General features: G+C 58.2%; 2 protein-coding genes across 6 annotated transcripts in view; both read right to left on the bottom strand.

Moving 5' to 3' along the window:
* TTLL4 (tubulin tyrosine ligase like 4) overlaps nt 1-256 on the bottom strand; it is a 29900-nt gene extending 29644 nt beyond the window's left edge. For all 5 annotated transcript variants that reach the window (XM_062579078.1, XM_062579081.1, XM_062579082.1 and 2 more), the window contains exon 1: nt 211-256. The gene's annotated coding sequence lies outside the window, so the exon portion shown is untranslated. The remainder of the gene's footprint in view (nt 1-210) is intronic.
* A 416-nt stretch (nt 257-672) lies between these two features.
* STK36 (serine/threonine kinase 36) lies at nt 673-14837 on the bottom strand. Its single transcript, XM_062579090.1, has 27 exons — nt 14737-14837; nt 13531-13643; nt 12324-12464; nt 11802-11879; nt 11245-11375; nt 10750-10999; nt 10241-10334; nt 9808-9977; nt 9389-9588; nt 9185-9311; nt 8930-9073; nt 8450-8629; nt 8104-8201; nt 7788-7893; nt 7208-7349; nt 6755-6882; nt 6029-6133; nt 5664-5762; nt 5105-5199; nt 4683-4746; nt 4376-4486; nt 4149-4223; nt 3563-3734; nt 2990-3137; nt 2611-2770; nt 1517-2263; nt 673-1381 (listed from the first exon to the last, which is right to left on the bottom strand). Exons 2-27 carry the CDS (start codon nt 13621-13623, stop codon nt 1235-1237), a joined length of 4005 nt encoding a protein of 1334 aa, XP_062435074.1. The 5' UTR covers nt 13624-13643; nt 14737-14837; the 3' UTR covers nt 673-1234.
* Nucleotides 14838-14874: the final 37 nt, after the last annotated feature.

The raw sequence follows: 14874 nt of genomic DNA, 5'->3' as shown, positions 1-14874 counted from the left end.
TTAGGCAGGGAGGGGGCCCGCTCTGCAGAGGCGGCCCTGAAGGTGGGGGGGGAAGGCCCTGCTTCGCGGGGGGCCGCCCCCGACGAGGCCTGGGAAGAGGGCCCGCGCCGCGGGGGGAGGCCGCGGAGGGGCCGGAGGGGCCCCGCGGCCGCAGGGCGCGGGGAAGCGGGAAGGGAGGCGCCGACCCCCCCCCCCCCCCGCCGCACTCACCGGCCGGGCGGGCGGGCGCCCCGGCCCCCCGGGCCCCGCCGCACCTCCGCTCCCGCGCGCCGCCACCGAACCGCCCGCCGTTACCATAGGGATGCGGGGCGGCGCCGCGGCGCCACGTGACGCACGCCGCCACGGCGCGCGCGCAAAGGCCACCGCCGGGACTACAGATCCCGGCATGCACCTTGGCTACCGGCCCGCCGCCTCCTCGCGGACTACAACTCCCAGCACGCCTCGCGCGCCCCCCCCTTCACGGCTCCCCCTGGCGGCCGAGCGGGGAGCCTGCGCAGTGCGGCCCCCCTGCCCCGACGGGTGCCCCCGCAGCAGCGCCCCGGCCGGTCCCCGGGGCACCGGCACACAGCGCCGTGGCACATCGGCAGCACGGCCGCTACGCCGCCCTTCTTCTCTCTGCACCCTGTGTGCCTCCCCCAGGGGACCTGCAGAAATACAGCGCAAGGAGGCCTGTTATCAAGAGCCAGTTTCTTTAGATTGAGAGGCTCTTTCCCGGGAAAAGCTTCACAGCCTTCACATTAAAGCTGGATGGGCTGGAAGGCCTCACCCTGGGGAGAGCGTGGGTGTGGAGCTCTCTGGGCACAGGGCACGTAGGTACTCCACAAGTCCCTATGCAGACACCTCTCTCACTGTAACACTAAGAAGTCCAGGAACGCCACCTTTGCCGCACGTGGAATGCTTGGGCCGAAGATGGCTGCCCCACTGCAAGGAGCATGTCCCTGTTTCTGAAGATTGGATCTGTCCAGGTTAAATTCTAGCAACAGCCAAGAACCTGGGCTGCTGACCAGGGTCCTTCTTGGGGTAGAGGAAGTGGATTTTGCTGAAGGTCAGGGCTGAAGCACAAGGAGGAAGAGTGTTTCTCTCAACCTGCTGGAAAGTTTCGGTGGAGACAACCTCCCAGTGACCACAGGCTTTAGCTCTCAGTGCCGGTGCAGAATGAGAGACAGGAGCACGTACTGCTTGCAGGCACTTGCCAGGATCTGGGGGGACAGGTGGTTTCCCAGTGCTGGCTTCCTCAGGTGCTGTGCATAGGTGCAAGGAGGTGGATGAGCTTTTTGCAGTGTCGGGTGGAAGAAGGCCGGGGGCTGCCACCAACAGTGGGCTGAGAGTCCCTGCTGGCCAGTACAGCCAGCTTCTCACTGGCCCCGAGAGACAGCAGCACCTACGGAGCAAAGAGAGGACACAGGAGTCACAAGCCTGCCTGGTGCCTTCCCTCAGCCCCTCCAGTGCTGTCAGATATCCCACAAAAGAGGTCAGGGTGCCCATGAGCACCCATGCTGTTGGGATGCAGAAGTACCTGCTGTATCGCTGGGTGCTGGCTGACGGCCCGCAGGGCAACGAGGGCTCCTTCCCGCACGCTGGCCCAGGGGTCCCGGCACGCCACCTCCAGCAGGACTTGGGGGGCCTTGCTCTGGATCAGCATGTCTCCCAGCTCCACCGAGTGTTGCCCCAGGTTGCCGAGGGCCCAGGCTGCATTGCAGCGTGTCTTGGCCTGCACATCGCTCAAGAGTTTTGTCAGCCTAGGTATGGCCCTGCCCAGGGTCTCGGCCGGGGAGGACCTGTGGTAAGCAGCATTGCCCACTGCAAAACTGGCTGCCTTGCGCACGTTCTCGTCCTGGTCTGCCAGGCACTCCAGCAGGCTCTCTAGCAGACCAAGCTGACTCTGCAGTGCCTGGGGAAAGCCGTGGCCGTGTCGGAGCAGGTTGCCCAGAAGACTGCAGGTTTTGGCACGTACAGAGTGTTCCGAATGGCAAAGCAGGCGAGTCAGTGGCTGACAGGCCACATCTGAGCCGCCCAGGATCCTCTGGAGAAAGGGCAGGTGCTCCGGACAGACCCGGGCCACATGAGTCAAGAGGGACAGGAGATCACTTGTGATCGTGGGGTTATCTGAAAACAAGACGGTTGTCAAGAAGGCAATGATGTGCTCCGAGGCAGCAGCCTCCCCAACAGTTTGGTCTATGACCTGCTCATCAGACACAACGAGGTGGCACAAAAGACTTATGGGGAGCTCCGTGTCCGAAAAGGGCAGATGATGACAGCAGGCCTAGGAGAAAGGAGACAAAACAGCAGGGCTGAGTGAATTGTCCCCACATGTGGGCTGGAGAGTGGTTGAGGCTTAACCCCACGGCAAGCCAGGCAGTGTCTGAAGCCTGCCAGCAGGATGGTATGGAGCAGCTGACCTGCTCCAAGGGCTGCGTGGCACCCGAGTGATGTCCTTGTGTGAACAGAAATCTGCAGTGCTGGCAGGGTGTGAAACAGTGTCATGTGTTAGGGACAAGAGGTCCCTTGCAGGTTCCTAATGCAGGAAGATGTATCCAGAGTGTGGAAGAGAGAAGTTTGGGGTCAGGCAGTTGGGCACAGGGGAAGGAAATGGGGAAGACCTTAGGGTACCTGCAGCAGGTGGGCAGGGATCTGAGAGTCTCTCACACCCTTCATGACTGATGACAATGTGTCTTCATCCACATCCAGGGCAAAAGGGAAACAGAGGAGCTGGCAGGCCTGGAGCACCACAGCTGGGACCAGCTCAGGATCCCCGTTCTCCCCCACTTGCCTAGGTTTGTTGGAGAGATTCAGCTTAACACAGAGGTGATCAAAAAACAGCAGGACAAGAGACAGAGCTTTCCTCATGGCAGGCACCAAGGAGAGGCTCTGCGGAGGAACTGTGCCCAGCAAGAGCCAGGTCAGCTACTTCTCAGCCTTCTGCATACTAGCATCCAAGTCACTACCAGGTGCTGAGTTCCACATTTCTCAGCCCCGCACCACAACTCACGTCTGTGCCAGGCATGCCAGGAAGCTGGGGGACAGCAACGTCTTCAGCGTCTCCATGAGGACACCACAGGGCTGAGCGAGCTGAGGCAGGCACTGGGGCGACTCACAGGTGAAGACGAAGAGGGCCAGGCTGAGGAAGAGCAGGATGCCTGCAGGGGGAATAGCACAAAACTAGGGAAGGCTGCAGAGTCTCCCCTCTCCTGTCTGTCCAGTGCTCCCCACGCAGCTCCAGGGTTGCTTCTGCTTCCCTGTCTGAGACAGACAGCTCTCCGGGAGGTGGCCCATGGCAGTGCCCACAGTGGTCGCTTTTGCCAGGGTGAGGCATTCCCTGCTACAGAGATGCTCTTTCCTGTTTCTCTGCCCCTGGCCCAGCTGGGCTTGTGCTGACTTGGCACAGTGTTGGCCTGCCCGGCCTTTGCTCCGTGGAGGAAAAGAGCAATGTTCAGGAGAAATCCCTTTAGCCCCTCTGGCCACAGGGACCAAATGCTGATGAGGATGGACATGTGGGCAAGTTGGAAGGCAGGATGTGGGGCTGGGTCCAAGACCAAATACCCTGTGGTCCCCCAGCTCCTACCCTGAGGGGAGAGGAGGTTCCAGTCCGGCTCTGCTGTGGGGTGGCCTGCCCCTAGACTGTCTCCTTCCAGCATTGCATTCTCACTGCCCACATGAAGCACCGCAGCAACTCTATGCCATACAACGTTCCACAGCTCTGAGGCAGCAAAGCCCCATTCCACGACCACATCCTCCTAGTGATGGAGAGGCAGGTGTCAAGGGGCTTCCTAGCCCGCTGCTCCTCCCTAGGGCTTTGGTCCATGTGCTCACCTGCTCCATGACCCTGGGGAGGTCAGCACTGGGTGGACCAGGCAGCCAGCAGCCCTGCAGTGCCTGCTGATGTAGCCAGTCCCAAGGCATCTCTGCCCTTTTCCCCTCTGATGTTCCCATGAATCCCCATTTCCTGGCTCTTACCCTCTTGCAAACCCTCCAGAGCTCCACGAGAAACCTAAGAACGCTATGTGACTTTCACAGGATCACACAGCTCAGCCAAAGCTCCCCAGTGCCCTGGCTTGCCTCTGCTTTCATCACCGATCCATGTTCAGGTCTTTCTGCCTCACACCAAGCCTTAACAGGGACCAGGCAAGGGGAGAGGGGCAGGCCAGTACCTGGGCAAGGAGCTTCAGCAGGAGGAAAAAGAGCCCATCATAGATACCAGCACCCATTGGTGGGGGCAGCTGCAGCTGTAAGAGAGGGTGTGGGGTAGGTTGGAGGTGGGTACTAGGTCTGAGGGTAGCAGTAACCACCCTCCACCTCTATGACCTTGTCTCTGTTTGCACACCTCTGCAGTGGTGTGACAGCACAGCCCTCCCACTCCTCTGTCCCTGTCCTGTACCTCAATAGGTGCCATCAACGCGTTCATCACTGCTGGCAGGATCTCCTCTCCCCTGAGTGCCATGATCACCCCGTGCTGATTGAGCTGTGTCAGGAGGAATGCTGCAGCACCCTGAGGGAGCAGGGAGAGCTCAGCACCTTTGAGACTTTCCTTTATGCCCACTCAAGGCTGATTTTGCGTTCCCCTCCACATGACTGGACAGCCAGGCAGCACCCCTGCCACCTTGGGTGAGGAACAGCAGGACTCAGATGGGATGTGGGGTTCTGCAAGGCTCTAATGGTGGCTCTGGTTGGGTGGACCGACTCACCACAAGGGAGATGACAGGAGACTGGGTGATGATATCCATGGCCACTGTAACCACCTCCTCAAGCCTGAAATATAAAGACTAGGAGATAGCTGAGCCCTCCTCCCAGCACTATGTTCCCAGTGCTTCACATCCCACAGAGCAACAGCATCCAAACTTCCACCCACCAGTGCTGGGAAGCAGCCACCATGCAAGGCGAGAGCAAAATGTGTTCACAGCACCTCCTCATCCATTCTGTGTCCCTATAGCACCTCCAACACCCAGCCACACTGCCCAGCACCCTGCTCATGCATCAGAGGGATTGGAGACGAGAATCCCAGCTCTGAGCTGGGCATAGGACAGAAGCTTGTTCTAGGCAGGGTTGGTCTCCTCTGTTATGTCCCTGCCCCAGCATGAGGCAGGCACAGGTGAAGGTGGGTGCTTACCTGGGAGGGGAGCCCTGGAGCTGCAGGGTGAGCAGGGCCAGCAGGTGCAGAGAGGCCTCACAGGCTGCCCACCGGGCCACATCTGCCATAGGGACCTGACAAGGGAGCAGGAATGACGGGGGGGAGGGGAGACATAAGGCCGGGAGGAAAGGAGGACATGTATCTGGGCCCTGCAGGGAAGATGGCACCTGCATGCTCCAGGCAGGGCTCCCCCAAGCTCTCCTCTGCACATTCTACCCCCAGTCTGGTCTGTGTTTTGCCCTGGCAGGATCCTGGCTCAGCTTCTCCTCTTGGTCTCATCTCTCTCCTCCTCCACACCACCCTCTTCAGCCCCAACCGGCCTGGTCCCACCACCTGCTCTAAATATACTCTCTGCCCATCCCACACCCTCAGAGCCCCAGAGCCACTCCTTGCTCCATTTCTTCCCCCTCCCTGCTCAAATATCTCTGCCCATCAGCACAGCCAGCACTGGGTCACACTCCCTGCAGACAGCTCTCAGGGGAATGTGTCCTGCCCACCAGTACTCCTACCCCACCATCAGGGATGCAGTTAATCCTACCTTGCCCTTCGAGAGCTGCATGAGGGAACCCCACACTCGCTGGCTTCTTCCCAGGTTCTGGCACAGGCTTGGGCTGGCATAGCAGCCAGCATAGAGGATCTGCAAGGCAAAGGGGGAGAGATGCACACCAGCCCCTAGGGACAGAGCTGCAGCTATTAGGCCCATCGCCGTTAGACCCCGTGGCTACTATGGGCTCAGCTGCTCAGCAACTGACACCACAGAGATGGGAGTCATTGAGGGCTGAGCCCACAGTTCCCCCTTCCCCAGGCCTTTGTCTGGAGTCAAAAGGGACTGACTGCCTCTCAGGACAGACAGACAGACAGCCCAACAGGGTGCATGGACAGCCAGATGGATGAGGCCATTACCTTGAGCACATTCAGGGAGCAGCTTGGGTGCTCAAGTCTCCCCAGTAGCCTCCCAAGCTGCTGGCTCTCTCCTTCCATGAGCTTCTCAGCCACCTCCTGGGAGACCTGCAGAAATCAGTCTGATTTTCACCCTGAGCACTCTGAAGCATTGCCCAGAATTAGGCAGTGTAATACTAGCAACAAAATAAAGAATGCCTCTGCTCCCTGCATGGTGCCTGCATTCACTCAAGGGTACCTATATGCCATGACCCAGCATTGCTTTGACACACAGTCCCTGAGCTAAGATAAGCAAAGTGAGATTTCTCCTCTGCCTCCCTCCTTGCTGACTCAGAGTTGAAATTAAGGATCAAATGCATTCCTGCTCTCCTTCATTCTCCCGCTTATTTATTGTCCATTCAGTTTCAGATTTCCTGCTGTCCACATCACTGTCATACAAGAATTTACTCCTTCTCTACATTGACTTTGTCATTATTTAGTTTATGCCACAGATCAGATCCTAAGTGTGAGTCTTTTAATTGACCTAGGAGTCCTTAGATTCTCCTGGAGCTCAGCTCCTGCCTGGAAAGGAGCAGCCTGCACACCCCAGGGGATCCCAGCCTTGCAGCCATCAAACCTGGAGAATCCCAGCCCTGCACTTCGTTGCTGAAAAATATTCTCCTGCAAAAGGTCACTGCTTCTGCAGGGACCAAGGACATCTCCCTGCCCTGCAAAGAGAGATGGCCTGACCTGCTGCTTGGCTTCCCGACACCCGTTCCTTCCCAGGGGGATGCTGCAGGCAGCAGCCAGTGCAGCCATAAAGAGATCTGCCACATGCTGCCTCTGGTCATGGGCTGATTTGAGCTCCATCGCTGCACCTGCACAGAGCAAGAACTCAGGAGACATGTTCCAAGTGTGAGGGACACCAAGGAGCTGCAGGATGGGGGTGGGGAGCAAGAGGGGAAAAGTCAGGCTTGTGAGATGAGGAGGAGGAACTCTGTGATTGAAGGGGAGGACAAAGAGCTGTGAATAGCAGGGGCTTGGGCAAAGCAGCTTTGACGTGAGATCACGTAAGAGCCACCTCTTCTTGGCAATAGTGTTGCAATAGTAGTCAGCACTCCGAGGAAGCCCAGGGGCTGGAGGGAGAGGCGACACCAGGGAGCCCCAGAAGAAGGTGACAGGCTGCTGTCTGACCACCACTACCTTGCAGAGCAGGCTGCTCCGAGGTAGATCCCTGGAGGAGTCCATTCAGCAGGGGTTGATGCTTCTCTCTCAGGCTGGCATAAAAGGGGGCGGAGATGGAAGGGCACCTTGCATCCAAGCTCTCGCAGAGCAGGGTGAAGCACTGTGGGAGACACAGGGGCTGCTGTCACTGCAGACAGAGGCAGGGAGGGGAGAGAAGGGTGAGCAGGAAGGAGGCTGCAGAGGGAGAGCTGATAGGGAGCTTATGTGGTGGAGCCACAGGGGCCAATACCCAGTCACTTAAGTCCCCCTGTTGCTGCATGGGAGCCACATGCAGCTGCACACCAGCCGAGGGAGAGGTACACACAGGCACAGAGCCAGGGAAGGTGTCCTCTCAGCACCTCAGGCACTCCTTGCTGCATGCAACCCCCCAAAGCCCCCAGTGAGTAAGACAGCTGGTCCTGCCACCAATATATGAAACTCCCACAGCTGGGAGGAGGGGTCCTTGGCCTGTTCTCCCAAAGCACACAACCAGCCCTGCGGCTTGCATACCTGGCAGGGCAGTTGGGGAGAGTGTCATGGGAGTCAGGGGGACCCTTACCAGGAGGCTTTGCTTGCAGAGTCTCATCTCACTGTCAGCCGACTGGGCCAGCAGCTCCGGCAGCAGGGCTAGAAAATGGCCGGCACACTCCTGGAAAGTCTGCAGGCTGCGGGAAGCAGGAGGCAGCAGGGGCAGAGAAGAGCAGAGAATCATGGCCCCTGGTTACAAGGACAGGATCTGGCCAGGCCCCTACCGCCCTGGCTAACGGAGCAGGCGGCACACTGCGCTTTGTAAGCCAAGGCCAGCAGGTAACACATCTGAACTCTGTTCTCAGCCTGACGCCTGTCTCCCCACTGGGTTGCTGCAGTTTTCCTACCTGCACTTCTGCTGGCTCCCCTCCAGGCAGCACTCACTGCTGAAATAAACTGTGGTCACCACGATGAGGTCTGTCAGCACCACGATGCACCAAGACTGCTGCAGGAGCCAGAGAAAAAGCAAGTGGGAATTTTCCACTGGCCACCCTGACACAACTGTGATGAGGGTCCTTCCCTGTCAGGACCTCCCCCTTCTGAAGGGGGTGTGGAAGAGGTGACAGTTCTGCGAGCCAGCTCCAGAAGGACACAGGGGGCCCCCAGGAGGCATCACCCCAGCTCCTGGGGGCCTGGCACTAGCATTCTGCAGTGCTGGAGGGAGCCCCACACTGCTTGCATTCCCATATGCACCTGCTTGGCGTTACTGTTCTCCAGGATCTTCTTGGCTAAACATAGCAGGAACAGAGGCATATCCAGCTCTTGGCAAAAGTGGTACAGAAGCTCCGAGTCACACTGGGTAGCCAGGAGGTTGCCCACAACACGAAGTGCAGGACGGAGATGGGACGCTCCCTCCAGCATCCCTTCCAGCACCTGGGCAGGGAGAAGCCAGAAGGGCTCATGATTGGCAGTGGTTACGGCTTAGGATGCTACAGCCTCTCTGCTGGCTGTGGGGCTGCCCTCCATCTGCTAAGACAGTGGATAACCAAGGGAAAGATGGCCAGCTAAATGCATGGGACAGCTCCAGTCTCTAGGGAAAGCAAAGGATCTCCTTTCTGGCTGGACAGGGGGCACTACCAACATCCTTAGTTCAACTTCGGATGAGGAAAAGTCATCTGTGCCTCGCTCAGAGCCCCCCGTGCTAGCTGGCTGGGTAGGCCAGCCACTGCTCACCTGCTGGCTGGAGTCTGCAAGGCGGGCCCGGACACGCTGACGAAAGGCCGAATCCCTCAGGAGACTTAGCGGCGCACTCAGCTGCATGGCTGAAGGCTCTGTGGCCTCAATCAAGTGCTGCCACTCCTCATCACTCTCCAGCTCCTAACCACAGATAAGAGAGGGCTGGTGTCACAGGCCCTGACTCCCCCAGGGTTCTTGTAACGGGCGCTAAGGATTGGGCCCTGCTGTCTTCACAACAGGACATCACGTCACCTCACTCTCCAGGTCCACAGCCTCAATGCTGCGCCTGCCTCGGGGCTCTGCCCTAACAGAGTCAGGCTCTGGAAGGGTCCCTGGTCCAGGAAACTCTTGCTCATAGTCTCGAGTGATGCTGTGCTCCCTGGTCAGAGACAGTGCAGTCAGAGAGCTGCCCTGCCTTCCCTCCTGCCTCCCCTCACAGCCCTGGCCCTCCCTCACCTTGCACTTGGAGGAGGCTTCTCCAGCTCCCACTCTGCCACGTTGCTCCCTCCTTGCAGGAGGCCTGGGTTTTTCTCTTTGGCAGCAGCTGGTGGCTCTCCTTTCCCAAGAGCTGCCTTCTCAGGAGCTGCTCTGGATTTATGCCCTGGGCATCCTTTGCCAGGGTCCTTCACAGATGCAGTGTCTGTCTTCAGCTGCCCCTGGGCATTGACAGAGAGATTTGGGCAGGGCAGGGCTACATAGGAGCCAGCTGAGCCCTCTATACCCCCCCTGCTCTGAGGACCTCACATCCTGCCTTGTATGGTTGATATCTCAGCTTGACCCATGTACCTGCTGTCCTCCCCAGTAGGTCCCATTTCTGCACCCTCCTTGGCCCTGACTGTGGGGCACAGCCAGGGAGACCCCTCACTTCCCTCCACCTTTTTCCGGGCATCCTCAGCCATCTTCTGCCGGGCCTTTCTCAGAATCCTGGACTGGCCACTCCTGGGGGCCAGAGAATGGGCTTGTTGCTCCTTCAGGGCCTGCAGCTCTGGGGACAGCTTGGTGGTAAAGGGGTTTGAGATTCCATGTGCTTCCGTGTCATCAATCACTGGGGAGGCAAGGGGAAGACTCTGTCAGCAGCTCTCCTTTGAGATACTGGGAGAGTGACTGGCTTCGGGACCCCAGAGAAACCCCAAGGGACCCAGAGCCATGCCAAGGAGTTAGGAGCTGGTGCTTAGAGGAAGCCAATGTGGAGGAGTCAAAGACCAGGGTGGTAAGAAACGCAGGGCAGAGTAGTGCTGGTAGCCTTCCCCATGGCAGCAGGACGAGGAAACAGGTTAGACTACTGCTGGAAAAAGAGCTGGAACTCACCAGTGACCCGTCCAGCAATGAAGGGGTGTGAGAGCAACTCTGGCCATGACAGGCGCTGGCGAGGATCCTTCATCAGCAGTCCCTGCAGGAAGCTCTGCAGGGCAACACAGTGCCAGAGGCACCGACACACACTCAACATCCACTGCATATCCTCTAGGGACACAGTGCGTCCACCAGTCTCCCTCAGCGAGGACACCCAGGACTCCTAGGTTCTCTATCTGGCTCTGGGAAAGAAGTGGATCTAGCACTTAGGGCAGATAGGCTGTGGGAAGACTCTGAGTTCCTTTCCAAGCCCATTAAGCCACTCCTCTGCCGTTTTTCTGTTTTCCCACTTACTGAGGGACAGCAGTGACATAGACCCCTCTCCTAGGGTGGCCACCCTCTCATCCTTTCATTGTGCTCTGCGATCCCTGGTAGGGGAAAGAAAACCTAAGGCTGATCTATGACTGCAGCCAAAGAGGCTTCCCCATTAACTGATCTCCCCCTACAGGCAAGGCCTTCACCCTTACCTTGAAAACTGGGCTTATGGCCTCGGGCCATTTCACAGGGTCCTTGACAATGAGGCTGACGAGCTGAAAGATGCTGCTGGTGTAGAAAGGAGGGGTGCCCACAAACAGCTCGTACAGGATGCAGCCCATGGACCACAGGTCAGCTGTGTGATCGTACGGCCGCTCCTCCACCAGCTCAGGAGACATGTACAGGGGAGTGCCCTTGATAGAGGTCAGCACCATGGTGTGGATGCTCATGGCACGGGCAAACCTGCTTGGAGCAAAACACAAGTGACCATTTAAGGCTGAAGCTTCCACCGCAGCCCCCAAGAAAATTCCTGAGCACTAACCAACACTCCTCTCCCCTCTGAAGTCTAACAACACCCATACCCGCCAGTCTGTGAGTATGTACACAAGCCAGGTGTCCTCTCACACTCCCTCTCCTCTCCAACACCCAGGACACCTCTCAGCTGCCCCAAACCCAAGTGCTCCCCTCAGCTGGCCCCCAGTACCTACCCGAAATCACAGAGCTTGATGATGCCACCTTTTCCCAGCAGGATGTTCTGGGGTTTCATGTCACGGTGCAGGATACGGTGGGAATGCAGGTAATAGAGAGCAGAGACCAACTGGGCAGCTATAGTCTGGACCTACCAGAAGATGTGAGAGATTCACCCTGTATCCCCCAGTCCCCCACCAGCACAGCTGTGGGCTCTCCCACAGCCTGGCTCCCCAGCACCACCCCCTTCTTGCCCTTGCCCTGTTTAGGGTAGAGACCACCCCCAGTCGTATGTCAGCAGTTCCTCTCTGACCCACATGAGCAGCAAAATGGCCACAGCAGCAGTCTCATGCTGTGGCTCTTGGAGAGCAAACAGGGAAGCCGAGGTCCCTGCCAGACCACCATCCCCAGTGCAAGTTGGCTCCCTTTTCTTCATTTCCAGAGGCTCTGCCAGGTAAAGCCCTAGAGGTACCTTCACCTTCCTGATGCCCCCTGACCCACAGCAGAGACTGACAGATTATCCTGTGCTCTTCTCCCTGCAAAAAGGCCTCTGAGTGGCCATAGCTGTGACAGTCACCTGGTCCTCTGGCAGACTCCCATCATCCTCCAGGATCTGGAAGAGCTCCCCCTCTGCATAGTCGGTTACCACCACTACCTGGAGAGAAAAGCAGCATAGAGGGATCAGGCACTCACCCAGCCACGTTCCCACCGCGTCCTCGGGACCAGAGCAGAGTGAGAGAGGAAACCAATGGGGGAGACACTGCAATGTCAGGAGCTCACAGGACACAGCTGATCAGCTTGGGCTGGTTTCAGGGGCAAGGAAGACGGGAATGCCCTGGGGACAAGGGATCCTAAAGTGGCCACCATAGGGAATGGAGTAGGCTCGTGGCAGGACTGCAGCATTCAACATGAGTGGGAAAAGAGGGTCAAAGTCTGCAGCTGGGATCAGAACAAACCTGGCTTGCTGGAAGAGCTGGCAGTAACTTTGGCAGAGTGTCACCAGAATCTCCGGAGAAAGATGTCCCTGTGACAGCAAGGACCAACCCATACCCCCCTGCCACATCAAGCAAAACCATCTGCCCTGAGTTGGCCCCTTCACCTCCTTGTCAGTCTCAAAGCTGTCAAGCATCTGGATGATGTTGGGGTGATGGAGGCCTCTCATGATCTCAATTTCCCGCTGCAGGTTCTTCAGCTCCTTCTCTGACCGCCCCACCTTGGGGATGAACTTCAAGGCTACCACCTTCCAAAGTGAAAAAAGCTGGGATTAGGTCAGAGTCCTACCCACCCTGGCAGAGGGAGCATTTAACCCAAATGGGATTTCACATCTGCCAGCTGAGCACAGTGAGCAACCCCTAAACAAGACATTTGTCCACTGGATCCCTTGAAGCTGGAGCTCCCCATAAAGCCCTTGCATATCAATACTGCTGCTCACAGTGCTTTGCACACTGACATTTACAGCAGAGAAATGTAATCAGTGAATGCAGACAGAACTTGGATACATGATACCTCTAGAAACAGACCAAGCGTGGTACAGGACCTAGGGATGCTAGTGGACAGTGAGCTAAACATAAGCCAGGAGTATGTGCTGGCAGTGAGGAAGGTTAGCAGCATCCTGACCAGCATTAACAGGAACGTAGGTAGTAGATCCAGGGAAGTGCTTATTGCCCTTTACTTTGCAGTTGTCAGACCACAGAGGCAACACTACAGACAGCTTTTGGCCCAGAAGACATTGATAGAATGGAGTTGGTCCAGCAGAAGCCACCAGGATGTTTGTGGGGGCTGCAGTTCACAGTATACAAGGAGAACGTGAGTGACCTGTGCTTGATGAGCCTAGAAAAAAAGAGGGCTCAGGGGTCCTAACAGCAGTCTTAGAATTCCCAGGAGGAGACAAAGAGCCAGGCTCTTTACAAAGATGCATGGCGGAAGAATAAGAGATAGTGGTCATAAAATGAAACAAGGCAGGTTCCAACTTGATAAACTGAAAAACTGTTCACCCCAAGTACAGTCAAGCACTGGAACACCAGAGAGGCTGTGGGGTATCTGTCCTTGGGGGTTTCCTAGACCTAACTGGACAAAACCCTAATCTGAATTCAGTGCTGGTTCTGCTTTGAGCAGGGGTTGGACTGGAGACTTCCCGAGCTCCCTGTAACCTTAATGACTGCAGCTGACCTGAAATATTAGTGGAAACATGAGTGCTGAGCCCTGAAAGCCTGGCAGGGACCTGGAACTGAACGGCCCACCTGAAATCAACTCTAGCTGTGCATGAAAGACCTCTCAGCTTTCTCCTCTGCCCCCTTTTTCCTTACCTGGGCACTGTACTTCCGACGCCCCTTGTACACTCGCCCGAAGGAACCTTCTCCTATCACTTCCAGGACATGGTACTTCTCCATCATTAGCATTCAGAAAGGAGGGAACCAAGCTGCCAAGGCAAAGGGGCAGTGAGGAGCCCTTCACCTTTCATCTCGCCCTCTGCCACCGGCTGCAACAGGGCAATGGGCAGGCCGCAGCCCTTGGCCAGGCTGCCTTCAGCAGCTGCAAGCTGGGACCAGAGATGGGCTCCAGCACCTCCTGCCACGGCCACCCAGGCTGATCCTAAATCCCCTAGGCCCAGTGCTTCCCCAGCCAGCCTCCTCCTCAGAAGTGCATGTCCAGGTCTGTTGGTTTCCACAAGGATCTACCCTTTCCCTAGATGGCATGCATCCACTGACATCCACCCACACCCTCTTTCCCAAATAGGATTGACCCCTCAGGATCTACAGCATAGGATCCACCCACTGCCCTCCTCAAATGCGACCCACCCCCACAGGTCAACCAAACCGGGCTGCTCCTCTCCCCCATCCCACCCACTGTTCCAAATTCAAGACATTTCCATTGGGTTCTCTTCCTGCTGCCCCTCCACCAGTTGTGCACATCCATGGGGAATCCACCTCAATCCTGGCCATGAGCCAGCTCCCACGGGAGCCAGGGGAGCCCCATGGTTATTGTATCCTTCTTGGTCTCCCACAGGGATGAGAGCCAGCACCCAGCAATCTCTGCTGGGCCCTCCTCACTTCCCCACAGAGACCCCCAGCAGGACCCACCGCATCTTCCTCCCACAGGAACCACACATGGGACCTCCCTGCAGGACCCACCACATCTCCCTCCAGGGACTCCCCAGGGCCCACCACACCACCCCACAGGGACACCCCAGGACCCACCACATCACCCCATAGGGAGCCCCCCCCCAGGAACCACCGCACTGCCTCTTAGGGATCCCCTCCAGGACCCACCGCGCCGCCCCACAAGAACCCCCCCCCAGGACCCATCACGTCTCTCTGCAGGGACTCTCCCCGGGACCCGCCGCGCCGCCCCATAGGGACCCCCTCCCCCCCAGGAACCACCGCACTGCCCCTCAGGGATCCCCTCCGGGGCCCGCCGCGCCGCCCCACAGGGACCCCCCCAGGACCCACCACATCTGTCTGCAGGGACCCTGCCCGGGACCCGCCGCGCCGCGCCGCCCCACAGGGACCCACCGGACCCGCCGCGCCGCCCCACGGAGCCGCCCAGCCGCCGACGGGAGGCGCCACCGCCCCCCGGCGCCGTTAACGCCGACCCCCACGGCCGCCCGTGCCGAGACCCGCCGCCGCCCCCAGCAGGCCGCCGCCGCGTCG

Source organism: Rhea pennata, chromosome 6, assembly GCF_028389875.1.
Source record: "Rhea pennata isolate bPtePen1 chromosome 6, bPtePen1.pri, whole genome shotgun sequence".
NCBI classification, from domain to species: Eukaryota; Metazoa; Chordata; class Aves; order Rheiformes; family Rheidae; genus Rhea; species Rhea pennata.
Note: the sequence above shows the minus strand (reverse complement) of the source record. Positions and strands in the feature narration are given on the sequence as shown.

What these genes read in the sequence shown, in the direction of transcription:
- STK36 (XM_062579090.1), bottom strand. Translation starts at nt 13,623, where the DNA reads ATGCTAATGATGGAGAAGTACCATGTCCTGGAAGTGATAGGAGAAGGT. An exon ending in AAGCCTCCTCCAAGTGCAAG is followed by an intron (nt 9,312 to 9,388) that starts GTGAGGGAGGGC and finishes GTCTCTGACCAG; the next exon opens with GGAGCACAGCATCACTCGAG. An exon ending in TCCCTGCCCACCTGCTGCAG is followed by an intron (nt 2,264 to 2,610) that starts GTACCCTAAGGT and finishes CCTTTCTCCTAG; the next exon opens with GCCTGCTGTCATCATCTGCC.